Source organism: Motacilla alba, chromosome 2 (genome assembly GCF_015832195.1).
Source record: "Motacilla alba alba isolate MOTALB_02 chromosome 2, Motacilla_alba_V1.0_pri, whole genome shotgun sequence".
NCBI lineage: Eukaryota > Metazoa > Chordata > Aves > Passeriformes > Motacillidae > Motacilla > Motacilla alba.
In genome coordinates, this window is record NC_052017.1 from 105,490,916 (window position 1) to 105,517,766 (window position 26,851).

The following is a 26,851-nucleotide window of genomic DNA, read 5'->3' on the forward strand; positions in this document are numbered from 1 at the left end:
TGAGCAGCCTGCCAAGTGTGACACAGCAGAAAAAGAAGCCATTTCTCTTCAGTGTTTAGTTTGCTAGGTGAAAAGTGCTGAACCTGTTGTACTTAACTCTCTCCTCTTAAGAGGCCCTGTATTTACCCTGCCACTTGTCATACACCCTTTTCTGTCCTGTTCCTGTCTGATATCTCTTAATTGCATGTCTTATGCATTTAGTAATAATTAAATGAAATTTAAATCTGTTCTGACAGTTTGTAGAACTTTGGGGAAAATAACTGGTAGCGTATGTGTAAAATTTCTCTGTTAGGTAGGGTTTTGCTTGATAAACTGTCTGAGAAATTTTAGTGTAGTTTTGAACTTCAAAATGCTGAGTTATTTTAGTAGCAGTACTGCCACTTGCAGTTAATTTTGGATTTTTTAATTTCTCAGATTTAGACAAGTATTGTGTATTATCTTCATTAATATTTTACTGTGCTTTGTGTTTGTATATTCCAAACAGGTTGATGGACGAAAATCTACTCTATCCATGATAGATCGTCTACAAAGACAAATAATTGTAGCAGACTGTCAAGTCTACTTGGCTGTGCTCTCGTTTGTAAAACAAGAGTTATCAGGTGTGCTGTGGCTTTCATGTTTAGATATATTTTAGCATGTCTTTTATAAAACTTGATCATAAAATCACCATATGACTTTCAGTAAAAATAATTGTTTTGTAAGCACAGTTCCGTTTGAAACCTTCCAAGACTGGTACACTTAGAGAGGTATTCCGCCTTTGTGTAGGTAGTGGTGAAAAATGAGATGGATTGCTACAAATTAGGGTTTTTTTCCTTTTTCCATACCAATAATTATATTCAGTTGGTTCTCCTTAGACAAGTTTACATGTTATCACAGAGGTGTTGGAGGAGTTGGGACAGAGATGAGTAGCATCTGTGTGCTTTGTGGCCGGCAAGATAAAAGAGGCTATTAAATCCAGGCCACTGGGAAAATCCTGATGTTCCATATGTATTCTGTTCATGACAATTTAGGGAGGTGACAAAGTGCCAATGAAAGCAATTTTAAATGAATGTGCTGAACATGGAACTGCTGAATCAGTTCTTGCTCTCTGGTCACCAGAGTGCATCCTTGCATGCCAAAGAGGGTAATCCTGTCGTGTTGGATACAAACCCTTCCTTTCAACTGCAGAGCCGTTTCTGATGTTTTCTTACATTCCTGCATCTCTTGCACAATCTTAAAACATGCTTTTATCTGTAAGTTTATAGAAACTGTGGTCAAGGTCATATAGTAAGTGGAAACATATCTCAGGATCCTACCAAATCAATGAAGACCAAGAGATGGCAGACAGACCAAACTCTGTTGATCAGCTGCAAGGAGATGGGGAAATAACATTCAGATTATTTAAATTAACACTTAAAATTTTCAGTCAGGGATATAATGCATTCTGTGATGTGCAGACTTGTTTTATTCTAAGCTATGGCATCAAGAATATGTTTGGTTCTTGTCAGCAGAAATTCAGGCGATATTTCTGTCTACTTTATGTGTTGTGCTGCAGAAGAGTTTTCTTGCTATTTTTGGTGCAGTTCTGGGTTTTTGTTTGTGGTGGTTATTTTTCCCCTCCCTCTTGAAGCTTTTTTCCCGTGTTTCAGTATGTATTCTGCAGCTGTGTAACTGGGTTGGATGCTGTAACTGAAGGTGGTGTCTGTTCCCTTCCCATCTTGTCTGCAGCTCAGAGAACTGAAGTGGGTAGAGAATGGCAGAACATGCAATATATTTGGGTTATTCTACTGAGCAAAAAATACACCTGAAGTCTTTAGTTAAAATTGCAAGCAGCTAAATGCTACCTCAGTGACTGCAGGTTACTGACATTGCTGAGCTATGGTATCCATTATTTTGTGTTTTAAAGTATATTATCTTTCTGTTTATGTATATATATTCATTGTTTTTATCATATTTCTGCACAAAAATAGCAACCAGATTATTGAAATGAGTGTAATTTCATGAAAAAAAACCCCAGGAGACAGATATTTCTGATCGGTGGATGGGAGAAAAATTCCTTCTGTTTTTCTTCCTGGAACAGTTTGACAAGAAGCATATGATGCCACGCAAGTTGGTTTCTCACATGCTTAACACATTTTATATTTTCTTTTCCACCCTCATGGATGTATTAGAAATAGTTTCATCATAAAGTTGTTGGCAGACCAAATGACATTAGCTTCTCCTGGCAATACTGAATTACCTTCTCTTAGTATTTACCACAGCTGTCATGAGACTGACTACTTTCATGTTGGGAAATCAACTCAGTGACTTGGCTGGATGTAATTTTTATATCTAAAAGTCAGAAATTCCTTGTTTTAATTTGTTAGATTATTTTATATTGGTATATCAATATAAAATAAATCATGGCTATGCTGTGTTAGGGAGCTGTTAATGACAGCACACCTATGGAAGCAAAGTGTAAAACTGTACTTTTTTTTCCACCATACCACATCTTTTCCATTTCATGCTTGCATTGGAACACGGTGGTTAGCTCTGGGCAAAGTCATTACCTGTAGGATAGGTAAAATGTGGGTTTTTCTTATTACCTGTGTCTGCGCTGCTGTGCATTGTTCTGTGAGCATTCATCTTGTGGTTAACCAACCAACATAACTTTTAAGGTACACTGTGCAGCCAAAAAGTGACCTAATTGCTTAAAGTTGGAGTCATGTTTGTCTTGTAATGCAACTGAATCAAGGTTGGGGGGTTCATTTTTTGTGCTACTGCTTTAATACTCATCTCAAGAGAGAGAATTCATTGTTTTTCTTAATACTTCCAAGTTGATGTTGACAGAACCCTTCTGTCGTAACTGAGAATTCAAATTTTACAGTCTTTTTCAGTACAGTTTTTTAAGACTATCAAACTAGCTTCATGCCCTCTTCATATAACAAGAATCCAAAAAGAGGCAGTCTAGTCTGTCATGTTACTTTCTCTAGAAATGTTGGGCTTTTTTTGTGATTTGGGAGGGGTTTTGTCAAAGGCATCAAAGGCTTTTATAGACTTGTTTGGTATTAATAGCATCTTGCTTTTCTTTGACACACCCCACCTGTTATGGTCTAATTCTGGCATTAGTTATAACACTGATCTTTGCAAATCTGGCTACATTTGTTTAGAACACTGCTGCTTAAAACATGTTTTTCTTATATTTTTAGTTAGTCTTTGTCACTGACTCTCAGTTCCTAACTCTCAGGGCCCTGTCACAGCCAAAATGCTGGTGTCTGTTTTTACAGTTAATATATGCGAGGATATTCTCCATTTGTTTCATGTTTAACGCTTACCATCATTAAAGGGTGTGCTTATAACAGAGATGATTGCTGTGTAAGTAGGCAAATTGAACATCTTCCTCTTTTGATGTCAGGCCTTTCTTTACCCTGCTGTAAAGATCAGAGACTGAGAATGCTGTCATTCTCAAACAAGAATGCTCAAGGGAAATTCAGGTACCTACATTGCTTTTGAAATTGAAGTTAGGCAACTGAAAAATAATTTAAAACCATCTAATTTTTGTGTGGGTATTTTTTTTCCTTAATTGTAGGGCACTGTGTTCATGCAAAGGGCAGGGAAGTGATAATATTGGAAATCTTACTGTCTAACCCAAAGGAAAAGGCTTTTCTTCATATTTTCCTATCAACTGTGTTTTAACACAATTTGAGCTTAAGAGAGGAGGTGCAGTCTCTTCTGAGTTGTACTTCTCTCTGTTTGCTAGGCAGCCGTTTCATCTGCACCCTGTAGTGGAGCAAAATCCAGCATGAAGTTCTTTGATTGCTCTGCTCTCTCTGACAGCTGTACTGCTGCATTGCTGACCGGAGCTGCCTCTGTGTTGTGTGCTGCTGTAAAGTCTGTGGTGGTAAACGCTGAACTTCATAGTGCCCACTGTGCAGGACCTCTCTGAGGGAGCAGTAGCTATTACAAAATCCTTTATATGCTAAGTTGTTGCAAAGAGAGAGAGCATCTTGGGCTTGGAAAATAGCATTTACTACTTAGGATGTTCTGCTTTTGAAATATGTCCATGAAGTATTTCTTTCTTCCTTGATTTTTTTTTTTTAGCATATATAAAAGGTGGGTGGATACTCCGAAAAGCCTGGAAAATTTACAATAAGTGCTATACGGACATTAATACACTTCAGGAAATATATCAGAAGAAAACAACTCAGGAATCCTTGACTTCTGATGCTGCAAATGATAATCATATTGCTGCAGAAGGTGTAACGGAGGATTCGCTAAACAGACTGAAAGGTGCTGTTAGCTTTGGATATGGACTTTTTCATCTTTGCATATCCATGGTGCCCCCAAACCTGCTCAAAATCATCAACCTGCTGGGTTTTCCTGGAGACCGCCTACAGGGGCTTTCCTCACTGATGTATGCAAGTGAAAGTAAGGACATGAAGGCCCCTTTAGCTACGTGAGTAGCTATATTGAAATGCTTTGGTAGATAACTTAGTACTAAAAGTAAGTAACTGGGAAAAAGTCAAAACCAAAAAGTCATGTTGCTTTAAAGGAAACAACAGCAGGTAAAATAAACTGGTAGATTGTTGTTTAACATACCATGGTTTAGTAAATTCATCGCTCATTGATGTATGAGATCGCTGCTGTTAACTATTTACATGTATTTGGGGTTTGGGTCAGTATTTTGCTGTATTCTTCAGTACCTGCAGTTCTAATGTCCTGTAATTTAAATGCCAGCAGAGAAAACAAAAGCTCCCTCTGAAGGCTTTGTGAATTTACCTGAGTTACATTCTCTGCTGTGGAGAGCATACTACTTAGTATGAGTCACTGGTCTCATTTGGCCATTTTTTCTCACTACTAACACAAAACATTTTCAATTGTTTTAATTTTGTTTGTTTGTTTGTTTTAGCATCTCAGTAAAATGAGATATTCTTTTTAGTATTTTTAAGTGAGTATTTTTTGTGTACTCTTTTTATTCCAAGACTTCATCCAGAACTTTATACAGTGCTCAGGTCTTTTCAAGAGCTGAAGGATTGGCCAGACCTAATTTAAACTGCCCTCATAAATGGCTTTATTATTCCATTGTCTAAAAAATTAATGCTTTTATTACCGGACCTACTGCAGGTACCATCAGGTGTCAATTTTGGAACACAGCAGTAGAGCTGAAGTGTCTTCTCCTTCAGGAGAATTGGGATTCTGTTTGTTTCAGAAAGCTTAGGATTAAATATTCTTGTTGATCTTTCTCCTTTCTGGGGGAGAAAAGTTATATATTTGGGGAACGTTTCCTTCTTCAGATTGTCTTGGAAATCTTTGTGCTCTGCCTTTGTTTCCAGGAGTGATGTAGGTCATGTAAATATCTACCCTTCTGAACACAGGATGTATTTCTTTTTCACATTGATTTCAGGAGTATCTGCTGGTGTGTGTTCAGGCTTTTTTGTTGATTTTTGTTAGGGCTTTTTTTTGTTGTTTGGTTTTGGGGGTGTTGTTTGCTTTGAGTTTTTTTTTGTGGGTTTTTTTTAGTTTTGGTTTGGTTTTTTTGGGTTTTTTTTGTGTTTGGCTTTTTTTGTTTCCCTCTCTAGTAAAGAGTTAGTTTTCAAAGTATTATTGTGGGTTATTCTTTTCTAAAATCTACTGAGTTCTAAAGGCTCAACTGCTTTCATGCTATGAGCTCAATTGTTTCTTTGCCTTTATGTGGTGTGCTCTGAATTGTATGTTCAGGTGCAGTTCAGGAGTACGTTGATGTATGGCAGTAGTATTGTGTTTAAAGTATGAAGCCAGAACGTATAATACAAGATTCATATCTATTTTTTGTGTTCCAGAATAATTTAAAAGTTTGTCTGTGTAGAATGTTGTCCTTAAATTTCTGTTTACAAGCTGTAATCCTTTTTTCTCTTGCATTTCTTTTAGATTAGCTCTGTTGTGGTACCACACAGTTGTCCGTCCCTTTTTTGCCCTTGATGGCAGCGATAACAAGGCAGGATTGAAGGAGGCAAAAGAAATTCTTGCCAAGAAAGAATCTGCATATCCAAATTCTTCTCTGTTCATGTTCTTCAAGGGAAGGATACAGCGATTAGAGGTATTGCACATTTTCATCCTTTAGACTGATTTTTCCTCCTGATCGTTCCTTATGTTTTTCCGATGTGAATGAACTGTGCAAGCTTCAGCAGATTGTGACTAAAGATGCAGGTACATGGAAAGATAAGAAAGATCAGATTAAGTCCTTCCTAGTTTCAAGTTCACATGCAAACCTTGCTCTTCCACTAGATCTGTCTGAATTAATGACATTTTGAAATTATTTTTCAGCTACTTGATACTTCTGCAGCTCTGTGCTAAAAGGAAGTGCATTTGGCCACTCAGATTTCTTGAGCTATTTAAGTTTTGCTTGTCAAGCTAAAATTGAGTATTATCTGCTGAGTACATAGTATTTATCTTCCTCTCTGTTTTATGCGTTGTTCATATACAGCTAATTCTCTGCAGTAGTTTCCCTTAAATAACTACATTGGTTTTCAGAGGTCACACCAGGATGTTTTCTGTTACTAAGGGTGAGCTCTGACCTGAGCAGAAATGTATTCACTGAAAATGTGTTTGTGGATGCTATTGCAAAGCATTATTCAAACACTGCAGCAGCCTTGTGGATTTTGGCTGAATTATTCTCTAAGAATCTGTTTGAAGTACTACTCAACTCCTAGCTGCTGCTTTTATCAGACCAGAATATTTTCTGAGCAATTACATGAACCAGAAAACCTAACACAAAAGCAGAAGCCCACAATGTTCAAACCCTTCATGTCAACATTATAATTACAAGGGCTAATTGAGATGTTGATACATTGGTTGTCGTTCTTTGCTAGATTTGCAGCTAAGTCTTTCAGCTGTAGCTCAGTATTTTCAGAGAGGTAGTAACAGAGCAGAGGAACGGGCTTCAGTGCCCTTTTAGATTTGCAGGCATATTCCTGCATGGGGTTTGAATGTTGCTTTTCTATTTTTGCTGTCTTTTTGAAAGCAGTGGTGGAATTTGGAGATTATATTGCCACAGGCATGTTGTCGCTCTTGGGAAAGTATTGCTGTTGCCTGAGTAGGAAAGACCTTGGTGGGTTTTACTCATTTATATGCCTATTCCATTCTTAAAATCAAGATGTAAAAATCAAATTGTTTGGGTAAAAATCAAATTGTTTGGGAATAGCTACACAATGAATGCAGGGTATAACTTGGGATTTTGATGTAATGAGGAATAAAATTCAAATGATTCTTCTGACTTTCAGGGCAAGTTATGGCAAAAGTCTAAACATAAGTTGTTACTAAATTGAGTGTATGTGTAAAGAAAGGATATTTTTGGGGTAAGTGTCAATTTTGTGCAGTCAGTCCCTTTCTGGAGAACTGTAATATTTCAAAGGAGAGTTGTTTAAATGTAATCTTACTGCATTATTTAATGCACAGATACTGTATGGAGATAGTGAAGTTTAGCTCCAAGTGAGTGGAGACAGCATGGCCATATTAACTAACACGTTAGCTCAGGCAGGCAGAATGCTGTGCATTATGCTGTGTTGCCATGCTCTTAGTCAGCAGAAAGCTTTTTGGTTGCTGACAGGAATTAAAATGTCCCTTTGCTATTTATGTGTGTGTTTTCATGAGAGCTTTTCCATTCAGTAGCCTCTTCCCCCTTCCCCCATCATTTCTTTGTTCCAAGAAGTGCTCAGTCACAGAGGTTTTGCTGTGTCTGAATGTTCCAGTTGAAGTGTCTTGGGCTCTTCTGGATTTTGGTAGGACTTTTCCAGCTTAAATTGCTTAAATGCTGTTGGCATAATAGTGAAGGAAGGAATGTGGCTGGTGGCAGTGGCATGGGGAGCTGCACTGGGTTTCTGCGCAGCACACTTGTGGTTACATGTGTCCTGAATCTGGGCATTGGTCTTACAGCATCCATTGCATATTAGTGTGTCCAGCAGGGCCAGGCCAGTGACTGTCCCCCTGTGAGGGGGCAGTGGTGAGGCCTCGCCTCGAGCAGTGTCCAGTCCTGGGCCCCTCAATGCAAGCCAGACATCGAAGTTGTTGGTGTGTCCAAAGAAGGGCAGCCCAACTGGTGGAGGGTCTGGAGCACGAGTCTTGGAGGAGCAGCTGAGGGAGCTGGGATTGTTTAGTCTGGAGTGGAGGAGGCTCAGGGGTGAGCTTTTCACTCTCTACAACTGCCTGAAAGGAGCGTGTAGCTAGCTGGGGATCGATCCCTTCTCCCAGGCAGTGAGTGATAGGATGAGGGACATGGCCTCAAGCTGAGCTAGGGAAGGTTCAAGTGGGATATCAGGAGTAATTTATTCACAGAAGGGGTTGTTAAGTGTTGGAACAAACAGTGCAGGGAGTTGGTGGGATCACGGTCCGTGAAGGTATTCGAGGAATGACTGGATGTGGTTCTTTGTGTGTGGTTTAATTGATAAGGTGGTGATTGGTCAGAGGTTGGGCTGATCTTGGAGGTCTCTTTCAACCTAAACAATTCTGTGATTCTGAACCAGAAGTGTACAGAAACTCTGACATTACAAGGAAAAATGCTTAGTTGTATTTTCCTCCTAATTTCTAAGGTGGGATTGCTCCTGCAAAGCCTAGGAAGTTATTGGGCCTTCCTCGAAACTGTTAGTGCACAGTTAGGTTTAAATTCTTTCCAGTGGGCATGGGATATTATTTCAGGTGGCTTACCAGGATTACATTTTAACCTATAGGCACCTAAAAGTATACCTTGAGCTGAAGCTTATATACTTTATGGAGTCCTTCTTTTACATCTGTCATCATTTAACAGTTCTGTGACACAATATTATAGTACAGATGGATAAAAAGCCCCTTAGATGTTACTCAGAAGACCTTGTGTGTTCCATTTGTGGTTGTAGGGTTTGCATTAGAGCCTGCTAGCACTCAGTCCATCGAATTTTTTTTCTTGTGATCCTGCATATATTTTTTGTATATTGAGCTTCCGTTAGGAAGCCTTCATACTGTAGGTATGTGTCTTTTCTATGGAGAAAAAAAACAATAAGGAGCACAGTTCAGCCCATGGACCCTTGGAGACAGGGAAACTGTTCAAAAGGCAGGAGCAGTAATTCAGGACTGGACAGTGAGGCACAAATCTGACAAAGGAGAAAATTGCCAAGGAAGGCAGTCAAGGAGAAAGCACTGTCTCTGTGAAACCTTCCTGTCTATAAAAGACAAATGAACAGCATAGGACTGAATAATGCTTTGTGCCCCAAAAAGCGTGAATGGATATTAGTTAGTAAAACCCTGAGCTGACTTTAGTTTTTAAAGAAGTAGCCTTACAGGTGTGATAAATGTGGAGCAGATTATCTATCAGTTTTTTTTCCCCCAGATTCACATTTTCGAGAGAAAAGTCTGAAGGCATTTGGAGACTATTGAATTGGGCAAGTTAAGGGAAAGGAAAGGAAGATTCTGGAAAGACTGGAATGAAAGTGCACCAGAAAGTTAAAGGTTGCACTGCTAGATTGATCAAATGTCTTTTTTTTTTTCCAAGTGGAGTTAAGAGAGTAGGTTAAGAGACTGTGTATTAAAAGTAGCATTTTTACTGACTTTTTTATTATTCACTAAGGCTGCTTCTGGGGACATTTCTGGGCTCAATTTGTGATTATATGGTACATATTCCAGCCTCAAAATATATATTATATATAAACAACAGGAAATCTCTGGCTGCAAAACTGCAAAAAAACCCTCAGGTTCTGAGACTTGACTCATATTTTCCATTGGTGTAGGTGCATGTAAATAGTCTGAAGGAAGAAGTACCAGATACTCCAGCTGACAGGCAGAGCACCAGTGGTACTTTCAGGTGTGCTAAAGTGTGGTTGATGAGCAGGCTGCAGAAAATGTGCAGTGGTAATGTGTGCTTAAATGTAATGCCTACAAGCACCTCTTGCTTTTCAGTTACCTTTTGTAGATGTTATGGAATCAGCAGCATCATTCTTATTTAGGGGTGAGAGGGTATGGCACAGAAAAGCAGACTGAGGACAGGAGTAATAATAAGCATTGAGAAGTCTTAAATGAACTTTTTGGAAGGAAGAAAATCTCAGTAGTGTCTAAAGTAAAAAAAAAATTGCAGAGTGTGTGTAATATCAAGGTTTATTTTCCGGAATTGCGCTGATTTTATAGTTACTTATTCCTATAAAATACAAATATCCTAGTTTTATTCTAGTTTAATTTTGTGACATGTCTAAAGAAAAATAGGTTTTAGTGTGTTAAGGAATAGAAAATACAGGCTTTGAAACACCCGTATAAAGTCCTCTGGTGTAGATTGTTAGCTCTTATAAGTTGCCTTTTGGTTTTCCCTTATTTCTGAGCATGACTTCTTAAAAGCTTTATGAATTCTGAGTGGTGATTGAGAATAGAGAAGGAAAGTGTCCTCAGATTTCAGAACAACTCTGGGAAGTGCATGCTGTCTTGGGAAGCTGAATTGCCTTTGTAAGCTGAATTGTCTTGGTAAGCTCTACAGATGCTTAGTTGTTGGGTTGGGGTGCTTTTAGTGTTAATCTGAAGTCCAGAAATGTAAGACCAGGCTTCTCACATTAGGCTTATTAATCCTTTTCATGTTTTTGTAGTTCTGTATACTACATATTTTATGTGTTGGTCTCTTTTTGTCTTTGTATTATGTCCAAAAGAGATGTCATTGATGCCTACTGAAGGAATTACAAGCATGTGTATATGTCTTTATAAATCTTGAGAGTATCAATTTCAGGTGCAGCCTGATGTTACACTTGCAGACTCTTAGGACTTTGTAATTATTTTTGTTTGTTTTTTCAAGCAGTAAACAGAAAGTAATTAATTTAAGAATTAACACCCAGAGTAGTAATTCATGTTGCAGGATGTTGCTGCAATCCCTGGAGATGATTGAAACTTTAATTATTAATGAATGTCTCTGAAACATACTTAAATGAGCTTGATGCTGAAGGAGAGCTTAGGCAGATGTCAAAATATGTGAGAGATCTAGAGAGTTAGAGAGGTGGGTTACAGAAGCTTTGAATATTCAACAAACTGGACTTATGTATTGCAAGGTGGTTGGTATTTCCTGTGCAGCCCCAGGCAGGTGTACAGCATTGCAGACAATGAGTTGATTGCCAGTAGTCATTGTATGGAATAAGTGATTTCTATTTCACAATGGTTAGGGGTTTAGAAGGCAGTGTATCTTTGAAGAGAACTAAATATTTAGATTTTTTTTTCTTTTTTGTCATTTTTCTCAGAAGTGCTGAAGACATAGATTTGCAGAGTTTTTAAATTCCTAGCATAGAAATAAAGTTTCAAACTGATGTTATTTTATTTTATTTTTTCTGTAAGACTGGGCCCATAGCAGTTCCTTTCTGGGAAGATGTGTCAGGGTGATGCAGTGTCAGTGGAGTCATGGGTAGAGGAGTGAACAAGGAGCACCTGGCTCAGGCTCCCTGACAGTTTTGAGGGCAAATAAAACTCACCTGTCTCTCTGTGTTGTATATTCTTCTGCCTTGCCAACAAGCATCCTGTTTCAATCACTGTTGTACTTTCCAAGTGTAGAGTGTTTATATTGATACAGCTGTGGCTCCCTGTGCAGGCAGTTGTGCTGTCTTGATGCAATGTGTATTATTTACAGTTAGCTCATTCCTTAGCAACTAAACCAGTTTTCCCTGATGAGACAAAGGAGAAAACCTAATACAATAATTTCAGAGCTTTGTGGATGCCTGGTCTTAAGCTACAATGCTGCAGATTTTTGTAGGAATTTTTTAATTCAGTTATGTTGGCATAGATTGTGGGTTTGCATTTTTGAGGGTTTCTTTTGCTCACATTCCTAGTCAGCAGAGAGGGGCTTAAAAATTCTTCTCTTGTATAAACTATAATAAATGTGTGTGATAATAAATACAGGAACAGTATTAAAGCTGGTATAGGCTGCATTGGAATATATAGCATGTTTAATTAAATATTGATTTTCATTTCCCCCCATAAGGATTGATAGGGAAAAGTCCCATCCCAGACTAAGAAGACCATGTTGTCGAAAGAACTGTCATTCTAGTTCTTAGAAAAATGTCAGGTCGTTTTGCTAAGCTGTTGTTAGCTAATGATTTTTTCAAAATGCTTTTTCTCTCATATGCTTTATCTTCTTATGTGTCATGCAGCATTTATGAATTCTCTATTAACTGCTGCTTGAAGGGGTTTCTGAGGCATATGGGGAGAGGTGAAAAGTTCAGAATAAATGAAGTCAAGCACTAAAGGTATCCTCTTGTGCAGAAAGCTAAACTTCATTAGCAGATGTTAAATATAATTTTTAAAGGTGGAAGGACTAGTAAAAGTAGAAGTGAGATAACTTAAAAGCTTACTGCACAAACCCAATGCATTTAGGACTTAATAGCACGTAGGAGGAATAGTATCACTGATTTTTAAGGTTGAAGGTGAAGACATGATCTGATCTGGGTGCTATTACACTATTAAACTCCTCTACTCTAGTTTTTATTAACTACCTCTTGGAAGAAATATGAATTTTTCTTTCTCAATATTAAATTATCCAACAAATTTGAAATTTCAGGTGTCTGATTTTTTTTCCTATTTCTTTCACCTTTTTAGTGTCAAATTAATAGTGCCTTGACCTCATTTCATACTGCTTTGGAACTTGCAACAGACCAAAGGGAGATTCAACACGTCTGCTTGTATGAAATAGGTACGTTGGATGTGTTTACACCATAAATAGCTCACTTTCAAGTTTGACTGGCAGCTTCAGTAAACAAACTGGGGACTTCTTACTAGGATTTTTAAAATGGATTTAGATTACTGGCCTTTGTCTTGGGTAAATTATGGTATTAATTGTCTTGTTTAGACGAGTAGAATTTGACACTTTTTCGTAACAGGATTATCTGCAAGTACAAGGTGATGTGGAATCAAGGGCAAACAGCCTACTGAGTATGATTTAAAATTAGATATAAATTCATCTGACTTGTCTATGTATTCATCATTTCTGTGCCAAAAACTAGTAAATTTTGAAGCTTCAGAGTTCACAGTGTCTGTATTTCTTGTTCATTTCCTTCTACCAATAGCAGGGTATGATATATGGTCTTAATTTGCATACAAGTCTTTATAGTGGAGAAGATAGGTTGCTTCAACTTTAAATGGGATCACAGTAGAAAATAATAATGGAAAATATAGTAGCTTTGTAAGTTTCAAAATTCTACAAAATGTTGTATTTAAATTTTAAAAATGAGAGCTTTTGGTGTATATTTTTGTTCCTGCTCTGAAATGTGAATTCATTATTTCCTATGGAATCCTCTAATTCAGAATGTCCCAGTAAATTTAAATCAGATTTTAAATATATGTCATTTGTTTTGTTTTTAATTTTCCAGTTACTTTTATAGTTATTAAACGTGCTCCAGCTCTCATAACCAAACAAACACAACAGAACTGTGTGTTCCAATAATGTTGACACCGAGTTTGAATTACTGTACTTCCCCTGAAGTTAAATCAGTGTTGCTTTTAGGTTGGTGCAGCATGATAGAGATGAACTTCAAAGACGCCTTTGAATCCTTCGAAAGGCTTAAAAATGAATCCAGGTGGTCCCAGTGCTACTATGCTTATTTAACAGCAGGTGAGTATATCCAGGGTGTTGGGGAAAATGTAAGTCAGTGATGTGGTAAGGTTTTGGCACTGTTTTCTCTTGGGAAACTTGCTGGTGCACGTAGTGCCTTCCACACTGCGTGCTGCACATGCAGCTTTGTACCAGGCTTGACTTGGACAATTGTCTTTGTTTCTATAATGAACACTTGCATGCTCATACATGTACCTGCCTGTCTGTACACCCCTCTCCATGTAGATAGAATTATAACCATGACACAAACTTTGTGGTATTACTTCCTTTAATGGATATAAAAAGTAATACCGACTTTTTAATGAACACAGAGGGTACGTGGGGGAGTTGAGATTACCATGCTGGTCAAATCTTCAGTCTAGATAACTTTCTGGAAGTGAGTGTGTGGAGATTTTTCTCTGTGACAATATGATATCTCATCCTAATTTTTCCTGTTTCATATCCCGGTACTGTTACTGTATTTTTGTTTCTGTTAATGTATTTTTGTTTCTGACACTGCTTGCAGTGTGTCAGGGAGCCACTGGTGATGTCAATGGTGCTCAGAATGTGTTCAAGGAAGTTCAGAAGCTTTTCAAGAGAAAAAACAATCAGATTGAACAATTTTCAGTGAAAAAGGTTAGTTTTTGCATAGGCTCACTTGTTTCGGTACAGTGATGACAATTCAGTTTTTAGTTCAGTATTTTCTTTAGCAGGATGTATCTCTTTTCTGCTGTCCTGCTTCTGTAGAATTTGTGGAAAGGAATAGAATGGAAAAAGAATAGTGTCATTTGAAGGACCTAACAAAGGAAATGTGAATTAGCTATTCACTCTACAACCAAAGTAATTATTAAAGATAAAAATACATGATACTGTAGTTGGTTTGGTAATTTTCCTTCAAGCTTTGCCTCCTCACTCCTTTTTATCTTGTCTTGTTTGTGAAGGCCTTAGTTGTTTTTGAGAGCTAGGAGTTGTCTAGGAAATAGCTCTCAACTGATGATCTTGCAGATGGTACTGTCTCAGCATCCAGTCAGTGTGTATTGGGACTGTGAAATACAGTAAAACCCAGTCAGGCTGCATACAAGGAGGTTTTAATTTTGATCAATATGTAAGCTCTTAAATTAGTTGCAAGATTTTGATTTTTAATTATAAAATCTTTAGGCAAAGTTACCACTGACTTTATTTTCATAAAATTGTTGGGTGACTGTATAAAGCAGTTAAAATTTGTGTTTGTGATACATTGTTTGTGAATATCATGTTCCCTCTAAAGGAAAAAATGATGTATCTCCCTTCCTTCTTTCTTGCACTTTGCAGGCAGATAGATTTAGGAAACAAATACCGACCAAAGAGCTCTGTGTCCTGGCATCCATTGAAGTGTTATACTTGTGGAAAGCCCTTCCAAACTGTTCCCTCTCAAACTTGCAGCATATGAGTCAAGGTATATATGGCTCCTTGATTTATTTATTTACATTTTAAAATTAGATGTATGATTTTACGCTGTTGTGTGGAGTAGCTAATTGCAATACCATGAACATTTAAACTTGTGTGCATGTGTCATAGCAAAATACAGGTGAGTAACAAAAGACTAGTGATTGATTACAATTCAGCCTAATGCTTCATTTTTACAAGTTTTTGGGAGAAGTTGTAACTGCCTGCTGCATATAGCTGTTTGTTATTCGTGGTTTAAAATGAAACAATCGCATGATAGTTACTGTTCCAAGTCACTAAGCAAAATGTAACTCATTTAAATCCAACACCAAAATAGTAAAAAATATACATATTCATTCTTGCATGTCAGTTTTCTTCTAAGAGGAAATTGGTAGCTTGTGAGGTTATCTATGACATGATAGGTGTTCTGTTTGTCCTGGGACCTCCTTAGTAGTGAACGGTTGCCTCTTCCTTAGTTGCCAGCTGACTTTGGGTGTCTGCCATGTGAAGCTTATTGTAGCAGTGTGTATCATGAAGTGTTCAGTGCTTCTTACTCCATCCAGCAATCACTCTTATTTGCATTCTGGGAACAGTTTCAAGCTGGTTGAAGAGAAGCTCAACATGACCTGCATTGGCAGCCCATTGACTGCATTCTGGGCTGCATCAAAGGGAGGGTGGCCAGCAGGTCCAGGAAGGTGATTCTACCCCTCTGCTCTGCTCTGGTGAGATCCCAGCTGGAGTGCTGTGTCCTGCTCTGGGGTGCTCACCACCAGAAAGACATGGACTTGTTGGAGTGGGTCCAGAGGAGGGACACACAGGGCTGGAGCACCTTTCCTAAGTGGTCAGGCTGAGAGGGTTTGGGATGTTCAGCCTGGAGAAGAGAAGCCTTCAGGCAGTCCTTAGAGAACCTTTCAGTTCTTAAAGGGGACCTGCAAGAGAGCTGGGGAGGGACTTTTTGCAAGGGCAGGGAGTGACAGGACACGAGGGAATGGCTTTAAACAGAAAGAAGGCAGATTTAGATTAGATATTAAGAAGAAATTACTGTGAGTGTGGTGAGGCACCGGAGCAGGTTGCCCAGGGAAGCTGTGGATGTCCCATCCCTGTGAGTGTTCCAGGCTGGACAAAGCTCTGTGTAACCTGGTCTAGTGAAAGGTGTCCCTGCCTATGGCAGGGGCCTGGAACTAGATGGTCTCTAAGGTACCTTTAAGGTACATTCCAACCCAAACCATTCTAAAATCCTCTGATTATTACTTGCTCATTTAGAAAATAAAACAAAAATTGTCTGCCATGGGTTGCTTTTTTTTTTTTTTGTAATCATGGAACTTTGGGATTGTACACAATTTTCCTGTTATGCTGGAAAACTCCTTAAAGTCAAGAGTCAAGACTAGTTGTGGTGTTCGTTCCAGTTCTAATTTGAGATAATTTGTCCATTTAAATTGCATCATGGCAGTGGGTTATATTCAGATTCCTAGTTTTCTAGTCACAAAGGTAACAGTAGGCTTTAAAATCAGATTTACTTACATGAAAATAAATTAGAGTAATTTTTTTGGCTGTCATTTACCTTCAGAGTGGTCAACTTTAGAGGGTCTAAGGAGTTTGTATTCTCTCCTGCACACTCAGAGGCAGTGTAGGTCTCCCTTGTGTAAGCTTCCAGTCAGTGGTTCACATTTTAATGTGAAAGAGCAATATGGGTTTAAAGTCAGAGATACATTGTTTGTGAGTTTGACACTGACAAATATGTCTGCATCAGCCATCCCTGGTTGAAGGTTTTCTGTGCAGTGAGTGTTATTTCTGCACCTTATTTGGATCTCAAAAACATGAATAATAGGTTTTTTCCCACATTTGTTTCCTCTTGTCATGAGCAATTGGATTGTAATTTGTTGGGGTGGATTTCCAGGCTTTTCCTCAGGGCTAGAACTTGACTTAAAGGAATGAATTTGTATCCACTTGCATCTCTGTAAGTAAAATGCCAAATAACTTGAGATTTGCAATCTATACAAGAACTGACAATGCAAATACTTCATGAAGCCACCTTATAGTTATCCATAAGTGATTTCTTTGGGTTGTGGATTATCTGTGTTGTGACTGCAGAGCTGGTTAAGATCTGGCAGGGTTTATGCTGTGAGGCAAAATGTTTAAGGAGCTACACTGCTCCAGACACAGCAGTTACAGGATGAAAAGCCCTGTGCTCTCTCCTTGGAGGTACTGGTGTGGGCAAGTGCAAATGGCTCCTCATGGAACTCGCCTTGGTTTAGCAGAGCTGGCACTAATAAGCTTGATCAAAATGGAGTCTGATTCATTTAAAAAGGATTCCATGCATTGTGATTCAGTTTTTCCTGGAAACGGAGCACTACTCAGCTGAGGCACAGTCTGTCTCCAGATTGTGGACCAGCTAAGGTCTGGCAAATTAACCTTATCCTCCCATCATCACTGAGAATTGTGATGCCAAAACACCCTAGACTGGGTTCTTAAGTCCAGTACAAATTTTTGTGCATCTGTCACTTGGCTTCAATTCAGAAAAAGTCAGGTTTGTTTGCATTGCTTGCCCTGTGCTCCTTCTAACTTGGCCTGTGTATTTTTCTTTCAATATATGGGACAAACCAGTGTCCTGTAACACCAGAATGAGGTGATTGTTTTTTTTTTAAGGTTACCTTTTAGTGGATATTCGGAAGACTAGTAGAAATCAGTCCTCCTCTTGTGAGAAGAACACACCAACTGCCTTTGACTTCAACCCATTCATTCCCATTAGGAACTGCTCTCATGAGTGACAGTATTTTTAATACATGTTGTATTTAAAATAAAACAACTAATTTGGCTTTCTATTAATGTTACTAGCATCTCCTTTTCCTGGCAAAACTTAAATATCAGACTAAAAGACAGTGTAAATCACAGTTCTTGTCTAAGAAAGTATTTCAATCCACCTTGTTTACTGGAATCTTTTCATTAAGCTTGTCATGATGTGGATGATTCATCAGCTGCTGGTTTGAGGAATTTGCTTCTTGGTGCCATACACAAATGTTTAGGAAATTCTGAAGATGCTATTCAGGTAAGTAGTTAAATGATAAATTCCTCCATTTATTTCTATTTTATAAACTATTATTTTAAAAACAGTGAATACTTTTGAGTAAGAGTGTTAAGCAACTCATTAGTTTTTCAGTGCCATTGATCATTCTGGTTTGTGAATTCTAACAAAGTTTTTTTTAAAGTTGTCTGATTTAACGTCTTCATTATATTCTGTGCTGTGAAAGTAACTGGCTTTGTTGAATGAACATGGCAGTAAAGTGGTTTGTAGTAACAAGAGTTAAGAGAAAAGTTTTTGCTCTGCTAGATGTACTTTTTCTATCAAAGAAAATTAATTTTTCTTAAAAGTATCTTGGAGATTGACCTTTTGAAGGCACAGGTTTGCTGCTTCTTCTCTGGACATGTTTGGGGGAGGAGTTTGATTATTAGCACATACCAAAGAATAATTTTGCCACCACTCCAGGTTTTGATCTGTAGGTACAACTCTCCTTTTTCCTCCCCAAAATAGAATGCTATTCATATAAGCAGCAAGATGCTGGCTTTAAACCCTCCTTCCCCCTGCCCCATTTGTCTCTCACATACCTTAAATAGTCTGGGTACTTCATCTTTGATGTCACAGTTTCTTGTTAGTGCTAATATTTTTTCAATACTAAGTTGGAAAACTCTTGAATCAGTCACTATAATGATTGGTAAAAATCCAAATGAATAATTTTGTCTTGATACAGCAGTGTTGGTAAAAACATCTGGGAATCTATACCATTGTAAATTTTTATTATATTCTCGTTTTAGCTTTGGCTTATTTCTACAGATTAAAGTTGAATGGTGCTTTTGCATTGTTTGGAAGTAACAACCAGTCAATTTTAATGTACCTCTGCAGTCTTTGGTTTCTTTTTTTCCGTTCCTTTTTACAGTACTTTCAGCGAGCTGCTAAAGATGAACTCTGCCGTCAGAGCAACTTGTACGTCCAGCCATACGCTTGCTATGAACTTGGCTGTATCCTGTTGGACAATCCAGAGGTAATAGCATGACTTGTTTTTTAAACTTACAAAAGTAGTGGAAGGAGTCAACATGCTGCTATGCAAAGAATGCAACAAAGTTTGTAGGTGACTGTGCATATGCTGTTTTAAAAATTTGTTTTATACCTACCATAAAGAAACCTACAACTTTGTGGGGGATGGGGATTCAGAAATGGAATGTGTTTTAGATCACAATGTCTTAGTTTTTTAATAGTGAGAGTGTACTGCTGCTGGTGGCAACAAAGGCCTCACCATAATGCCCTGAGTAGGCAGGGATTTCTTGTCTGCAGGTGGTATTAATCTGGTCGATGCCTAGGGTACTTTTCTTACCCGTTTAATATCCTGTTGGATGCCATTCAAAGTTCACCTGTACTTATCCTCTCCAAATAGAATTTGATGCCTTCCTAAAATAGCAAGTGGGTTTTTTTAGTCATTTAAATTCCGTTAAAGCTGTTTGTGTGGGCATTTTGACTTCCACCCTGAGTAGTGAGGGTTTTGTTCTTCAGGATGTGGAAGAAAATTATCCACCTGGCTTTCAGATTGCCCAAATGGCTTGGCTGACTGTACATTTAATTGTTCAGGTCTTTGCACATACCCTACCTCAGAGAATCTTAAACCAGAGCAGCTTGTGCAGCACTCTTTGTGCCATTTCTCTCCTTAAATGTGTAACCCCAGTCCTTGGAGTTTATGCCACCTTGTGTCGATATTGAGATGGCAGGTTAGGGGGTAAGGAGAGGAAAATCTTTCAATATAGACAAGTATCATGACAAAGGACAGAACTAGAAAATGCTTTTAAAACGAATTTTCTTTTTGGAAATCCTGCTGTCCTAAGGCTTAGAGGTGGGATTTGAAGCCTGGAAGAAAGCCCATAACAGTTCCTGCTGCCTTTCTTTCCACGTTCATGTTTAAATTTGATCATGTCAAGTGTCTCTAAAAAAAAAAAAAACACCCAAAAAATGTGGGTAGTGAAGGTATGTTAAGATTTGAAGAACGTGAGAGCACTCCTTCCTTCCTGCTGCTTTACATGCAGTGTGTGCACACAGTAGCTGAATATGCCCCATGTGTAGGGTGTTTGAAACCTCAGCTGGAGGAGCTGTGGTAGCGTTTAGCATATGAAGGATGTGGAGGAAACTCCCTCTCGTGGCACTCAGGAAATGAGGAGGTAAATGATGTCTGACTTCAATAAAGTGGGATGGGGTAGAGGAAAGCAAGAGCTAGAACTAGAGGTGAGTGGTTCCTGTTTATACAAAATTTCATTTAGTAGCTGGGGTGTTGTGCTAGAGCTCCATAATGGTTAAGAAAGAGAAGAGGATTTTGTAATTTCTGTAATTTCACCTTTTCTGTAGAAGTCTAGAAATACATAATAGTGCTTCTCCTGGGTGCTCATTAGTATTTCCAGTTTCCTAATTTGAGAGGGTTTTGTCTGCTCAGTACCTTTATTCAAAGGTAGAGATGCTATTCCAGTCTCACCAGCTCATTTACTTGAAGTATTTTCTGTAACGTTTGTGATGTGTTTCCAATGCAATGTTTGTCTTTTTGTAGACTGTGCCAAGAGGCAAAACTTTACTGCTCCAAGCCAAGGTAAAAACTAAGGCATTTTCTAGTTTAATTGTCTAAAATGAAAGGGCATTTGGGAGGTTGTGTTTTCAGGGGTTTGGGGAAGGGGGAGTGGGTGTTAAGTGGTGGTGTCCCTCACCTGTAATCTACAGGTCCTGTCACGTAGATGTGCATTAATGTGCATGATACACATTTATGTATGCTCCTAGGCATTAATGTGCATGATACACATGTATGTGCTGCTAGGTCACCCATCACAGAGAGCCCACATCATTTACAGTTCCTGCAAGTGTTAGAACCCTGATAGGTTTTTCAAGCAAGATTTGGCTACAAAAATTTTGAAAATGACAGTTCTCCATTCCTTGTCTGTACCAACAGTTCCCGCCTTGGGCCCGTTGGGATTTTCTGGAGCTTTTGGGTTAGTAGAACCCTTGAGATGCTCTTCTACTACATGGGCTTCAGTCTGCCCTCTTTTCCAACTTGGAATTTCTGGAATAATTCCTTTGCTGTGGGTAATGTGGGGATATTGCAACATACAGTCTCCAGTTCACCTCTTTCCTTTGGACTCATTTGTAACATGATTTTTTAAAGAATTAATAGCAAAATTATCTGCATATCCTGAAGTGAAGGAGGGTAATAGGTGGATGTTTAGGGTTTTTTTCCTTGTTTCTTTTCCCCACAGGAGGAATTTACTGGCTATGACTTTGAGAACAGATTGCACGTCCGCATACACGCAGCCTTAGCCTCTCTGAGGGAAGTGGTTCCACAGTGACCATCAGGAAGGCTTGCTATCCTTTCCCACAGTTCCTGCACTTTAGGATGAAGCAGAAGAAAGAGCTGTTGGGAAGTCCAGCTTTTCTTCTGAAAACCACTTGTGCCAGACACACTTTCCTAGTATGGCTGAGTAAAAACATTACAATTTTAACTAAAGGTAAATCAACCAGGAAGAAGGTTAAGTGACCTTGTGTTTTTAACTCTTCATTTTTTATTTTGTTCAAACCAAGCTGAACACAATTACTTGTAACTCTGTGGGTGAGCCTAAATAAGCACATTATTTACTTCAACAACATTGGGAAGGTTGATTTTTACCTTTTAAAACCGATCTACATCTAAAATTTGCCAGGAGGAACACTTTTGGTTTGATTAGAATAATGCAATATAAGTAATTGGTTTAAATGTTGAAGTTGGAAGTGGTCAGAATACTCCTTTTTCTCCACATATTAGCCAGCACACAGAAGGAGGAGGAAAACTGTTCAGCCACAAAAAGCAGATATTACTAAATTTTTGTGGCTTTTGCCAGTTACCTCATGATGGCTAATGGTGAATTTTAAACCTCTCACCCCCTTTTGTTCTTTCTCCCTTTCCTCCCAACCCAGCTCATATTTGTGAAATAGTGAGGTCAATATTTAAATTCTTTGCTCCTGGTATTTTCCAGACAAATACGTTGACATGCAGCTACTGCTTGGGCAGTTCTTATTTCGGCTCTTACATTCTGAACATCATATTAAGATTTTACATGTTTTTCGTTCAAGCTGCTGGATCCTTACAGCAGTGACCTTTAAAGGTATTTAAAAAACCCGCAGCCAAAAAAAAGCCAATCCACAAAACGGCTTCGGTAGTTACACCAATATTACAATATCTTCAGTCTCTGTATAGTATTTCAAGCCTGTGGTGTCAAGTTGTTGAAATACCTCAGAGAGCCTAAAACTTTTGTCATGACCATATAATTTCTAATACTTGGCCATCAGTGTGCTTCTCTGTAGCTTTTTTTTTTTTTTTTTACTTTCGTCCATAATGTGTAGTGCTTCCTTATATTTTATATTCAGCTAATATTATATTCTAGGAAGGTAAATATTTTTTTAAAGAAGCTTATGAATGGAAATCTGACCATAAAGTTAATTGAATTATGTTACTTTGCAAAGCTAAGAAAACTGGATATCCTTGGAAATAGTTATCCAAAAGCCTTATCTTTCCTTTGGTCAGGTTGCCTTAAACAGTTCCTTAGCTTAAACTTTTTTTGTTTCTTCTTACCTTTTTGTAGAGCATGTTGCCAAAGTTCTAGACTTTGCCCACACCTAACCTTCATTGATTTGCTTTTGAGGTTACATCTAAAGCAAGACTGATATGGAGGAGAGAAGTAATGTCCTGTTTGGTAGGCCAAATAAAATGGTTGAGACATTTTTATTTCTCTCTAGAAAGACACAGTTCTGCTATGAAAGGCATTCCTAGAGCAGTTTAACACTTCTGTTGCAGTTCCTGAAGGAGAGGAGGAACTCTTTATAAAGCAGTTTTATTTTTATATAATCTAGGTGTGTTACAAGTAGTACACTGGGATTTTTTTATTCCACTTTGACAGTAATACTGAGTCATAAATAGGTGTTCAACCTTATTTGGTCAATCCAAATAAATATTGACTAGAAAATGATATATTGTATATGTATATAGTGACTGCTTAGAGTTCAAATAATTATTTTAAAAATGGGCTTTAATGTACTTGAAATCTTATTTTGTCCTATCTGACTTTTAATGTTTTTCAATCAGACAGTCTGTTCTGGGTAAATAGCTGGGAATGGTGCAGCTACTGGCAAAATTCTTTTTAAATACACTCCTTAAATATGATGTGAGACTTGGCTGTTCAGGACACAAAGCACCTGCATGCAATTTGTGTTGGGATATTTAGAGTCTGCATACTTGGAGATAGCTAGAAAACTGTAGTAAATTTACTAAAAGGCCTGTTCTCACCAGGCCAGGAGTGGGTATAGAAAGACATTATATGTTCATGTAGCAGTTCAATAACTCTGTGCAAAGTGCAGCTTTCCTGTGGGCATCGCAAATCATCACAACTGTATGTTTCTGTATTAATTATTTTTCCCCCCTTTCTCCTCGTAGGAGACCCTCCTACACTGTATATGGCAAAATTATTTTTTATGTTAGATTGTGCCTGTGATGAGAAAAAAAATCAATGGTCTTTTGTGTAAACTAGTAAGTTTTTATACCTTGGAACTCGGAGGCATGGTCTAATAGCAATAATGGAATATGCATCTTGCTAATTAATATATTAAGGCCATCTTTACTGGGACAGGTATTTTTTGTTGATGTTGATGCAGTTTTTATCTCAGTACAACTCATTTCAGATAATTAACTAGAATTTTTAGATGTCACAAGTTGGCATATTTATTGTGACGTACTGTAAATGTTGTTAATTTACAGAACTTGCACTTTTATATTTCTGAGTAAAATTAAAAGAAATGTGGACATGAATTTTGTTCCTTTGCTTCTTGAGTCTGACTTCTAATTGGTAGCCACCCGAACAAGATGATACCAAGTACTGGGAAAACTTCTGGGATGTTAAGTGACTCTGTCACAAAGTTTTCTAGTCAGCAATTACCTCCAGCCTTTTTTCTTCCAGTATAATTACAGTCTCCTGGATTAGCAAGTGAGTTACGTCATGTTGAGCTCAACCATAGAGTGAATGAGCTTTAAGTACATTTTTAAGACACCAGATTCACTTGTTCATCACTGAAGAACCACATACAATTGTATTTGTTGCATTCCTACACCTTTGAAAAGTGTTTCTAATTTACTCTAAAGCAAGCATTTTAATTTCTTCTCTGACTTTGAATGTTTGTTTCATATTCTAGTTATGCTTTATTCCTAAATAAAATTCCCCAAATGCTGTACTGAATTGCTTTTCAGTTTGCAACAATGTGATTGTCTTTCTGGCCATTGATTGTACTTGTGTTTAAGAGCTGCTCTGTACCTGCTGAAGTCTGAGCAGGTGTAAGGTTGATGTAGGCCTGATCAAAGCTTGCAGTGGGGTGGAAGCAGAGTAGCCTGTACAGCACTCAGCTCCCCTTTCCAGCAATCATTATGAAACACCAACAGTGGTAGGAAGCACTTTCATTAGAAGGTATGCAATCACAAACAAATATTGTTGAAGCTAATCTTAAGTAAATTTATGCTTATCTTTTTATTTTAAGGCAATTGGGAAGCCAGTGGCATCTGTCAAAAACTGCAGGCAACCTAGAGCACAAAAGAAAAGTGAAATTTAGGAGTAATAGATTTGTTCAAGTCACAAAAGTGTGCCATTGTTAGGAGATGGTGAAGTGTTCCTTCTCATCTGGCTTCTTCCCCACCCATTTCCTACCACACAAAAATTCAACTTGAGGCAGCCTTTCCAGAATTAAATGCTGAATTATTTCTATAATTCAATGTGTGTTTGGACCCCACAGCTGGACTCACCACAGGTTATCAGGGTAGGTGCATATTAGTTGCATATTTCTTCCCTGCCTCTGCTCAGAACCCCTTTGCACAATAGCCCAAGAGCTTCACAATCTACTTAACTCCCTGTGTTTTAACCACCAGTGAGAGTCGGCCATGGGGATTTCATGTGCAGTTGTCTTACTGTTAGCCCTAATTCTTCCATTGCTGTTTTTTTCAAAATGCTGCTTGTCTTTTGATGTGACCTATTCCATGATGGTGTTCCAGTCAAATAATTTGTTCAGCTCAGCTCGACTGGCTGTTGGTCAGTGTTCTTCAGGCATTTCTGGCAAGCTGTGCTTACCTAGAGGAGGTGGGCAGAGGGGAAGAGGTTAAAAGGAAAAAAATTACTTGTTTGAGTTGAGGATTTGAGAAGGAAGGGAGAAAGAGATTGTCAGAATTTGCTAAGCAAAATAATTTTTGTAATAACGACCTCCCAGTCTTTCACTAAAAGCAATATGTTTATTATATTGAGAAAAGACAGTTGTACTGCTGGGACATAGACTTCTTCCCAGTTAATGAATGACCTGATCTCTTTTCTGGTAGAAAAATAAGGCTTATCTGGGACCTTGATTTGCTGAACTTCTGCCCAGGCTCTTAGATTTCAGCAGTGTTTGGAAGCTGTTACTTTTGCAAGGGGGCAAAAGGTGGTAGGACAAGGCAATGACCTCAGTTGGGCAGGCTGCTCATGGGCTGACAGGCCCTTCCCTAAGGGGCCAAAGGGTGATGTGTGTTAGTAAAGTACCTGGTACATTGCTCTTGATGGCTTCCAAACCAGCATTTAAGTCCCAGCACAGTGAATTAGTTTCTAGACATATATTTTCCTATAGCTTCTCTTTAGTTTCAGACACACACAATTTTATGTTAGGTCCTGCAGCCTTTTCAAATATTTATGGAAGTTTATGCTTCAGTTCTGTCACCTCTGATAATACATTTTTCTGTGGTTTATGACATCTGTACTTAAGCATCTTTGAGGCTTTTGCTGTGCAGAGCTTTGCAGACCTAGAGTTCTGAAAGTTTTCCAGAGAAGCAAATGTGCAAGTTCTCCTCTGCTCTGTATTCACTGAGGATGGTTTTGAAGTAATCGTGGCTCCCTTTGCACTCAGGTATGTGTAATACCTTTATCAAGGCATGTTGTTTCCATATGCTCTCAGTACAGAAATCTAGACTTTGGATAGTTCTCCCTGCTCCAAAAAGGATGCATTTTCTACTTCTTATATATATATTCTTGAAATATTCTTTCTATAGGAAGCTCTTCTTCCTAGTTTCACAAGTCATAAAATACGAATATTTATGTGTTGTCACTCTACAGGACTGAAAAGATAATGTGAGAAGTTTTCTTGAGAAATTACTAAGGATTCAAAAGAAGCAGTTTGTGGTGAGTATACATTAGCATACTTTCCAGTGAATGAACTGGAAAGTCATTCAACATTAGCAGAGAGTTCTGCTACAAGTATGTAACTTTTAAAAAGAAGCTGTTACAGATTTTCTAAATGCTTTAGCACCAACCAGTTTTAAATCTTCAGTACTGCTGGAGTTCCCCTCAGGTTTGTGTAGAGATGCAGACATCCAAGAATACAAGAGCAGGTAGGTAGATGATGGTTTTCCAACTATAATGAAGGCTGATCTGCAGCAATGTTTGTTGTTAAAGTTTTTATCCCTCAGCAGACTCCTGATCATGCCTTGCCCCTGTGATCTTTCTGTCTTCATGATCCTCCAGAACACAGTGGTAAACCTGAAAATACAGCACTAACAGTGACTTTTTTTGTGCTTGTTGTATTGGAACAGAAAAGGATCTTTTGTGTACCTACTAATAATGTGTGCTGGGAAGCAAATGTCACCTGCCCTGATCACCTGGGCAGGTGAGGTTTGTTTCAGGGTTTGCCATTGCAATCATAGATTCTGCAGGACAAAGCAAGCCTTTATGAAGGAATAACCCGGTTCCTCTTGGGGTGTGGCTGAAGAAGTTACAGTCTCCAGCTGTCTCCTCTGAGCCCCTGCTAGAGGCCACCAATGAACATTGCTGCTCAGGTGCTGTATTTTGCAGTTTATTCAAATCCCT

The 26,851-nt window shown here is 38.3% G+C and overlaps 1 protein-coding gene across 1 annotated transcript in view; it reads left to right on the top strand.

Annotated features, from left to right (window-relative positions):
* TTC39C (tetratricopeptide repeat domain 39C) overlaps window positions 1-23,790 on the top strand; it is a 36,947-nt gene extending 13,157 nt beyond the window's left edge. Inside the window, exons 4-14 of the mRNA XM_038161505.1 lie at window positions 485-599; window positions 4,060-4,414; window positions 5,866-6,034; window positions 12,520-12,613; window positions 13,424-13,531; window positions 14,037-14,146; window positions 14,822-14,945; window positions 17,884-17,981; window positions 18,868-18,972; window positions 20,515-20,553; window positions 21,212-23,790. Of these exons, the coding sequence (XP_038017433.1) occupies window positions 485-599; window positions 4,060-4,414; window positions 5,866-6,034; window positions 12,520-12,613; window positions 13,424-13,531; window positions 14,037-14,146; window positions 14,822-14,945; window positions 17,884-17,981; window positions 18,868-18,972; window positions 20,515-20,553; window positions 21,212-21,301 (1,407 nt within the window). The 3' untranslated portion in view covers window positions 21,302-23,790. The remainder of the gene's footprint in view (window positions 1-484; window positions 600-4,059; window positions 4,415-5,865; window positions 6,035-12,519; window positions 12,614-13,423; window positions 13,532-14,036; window positions 14,147-14,821; window positions 14,946-17,883; window positions 17,982-18,867; window positions 18,973-20,514; window positions 20,554-21,211) is intronic.
* The last annotated feature ends 3,061 nt before the right edge of the window (window positions 23,791-26,851 follow it).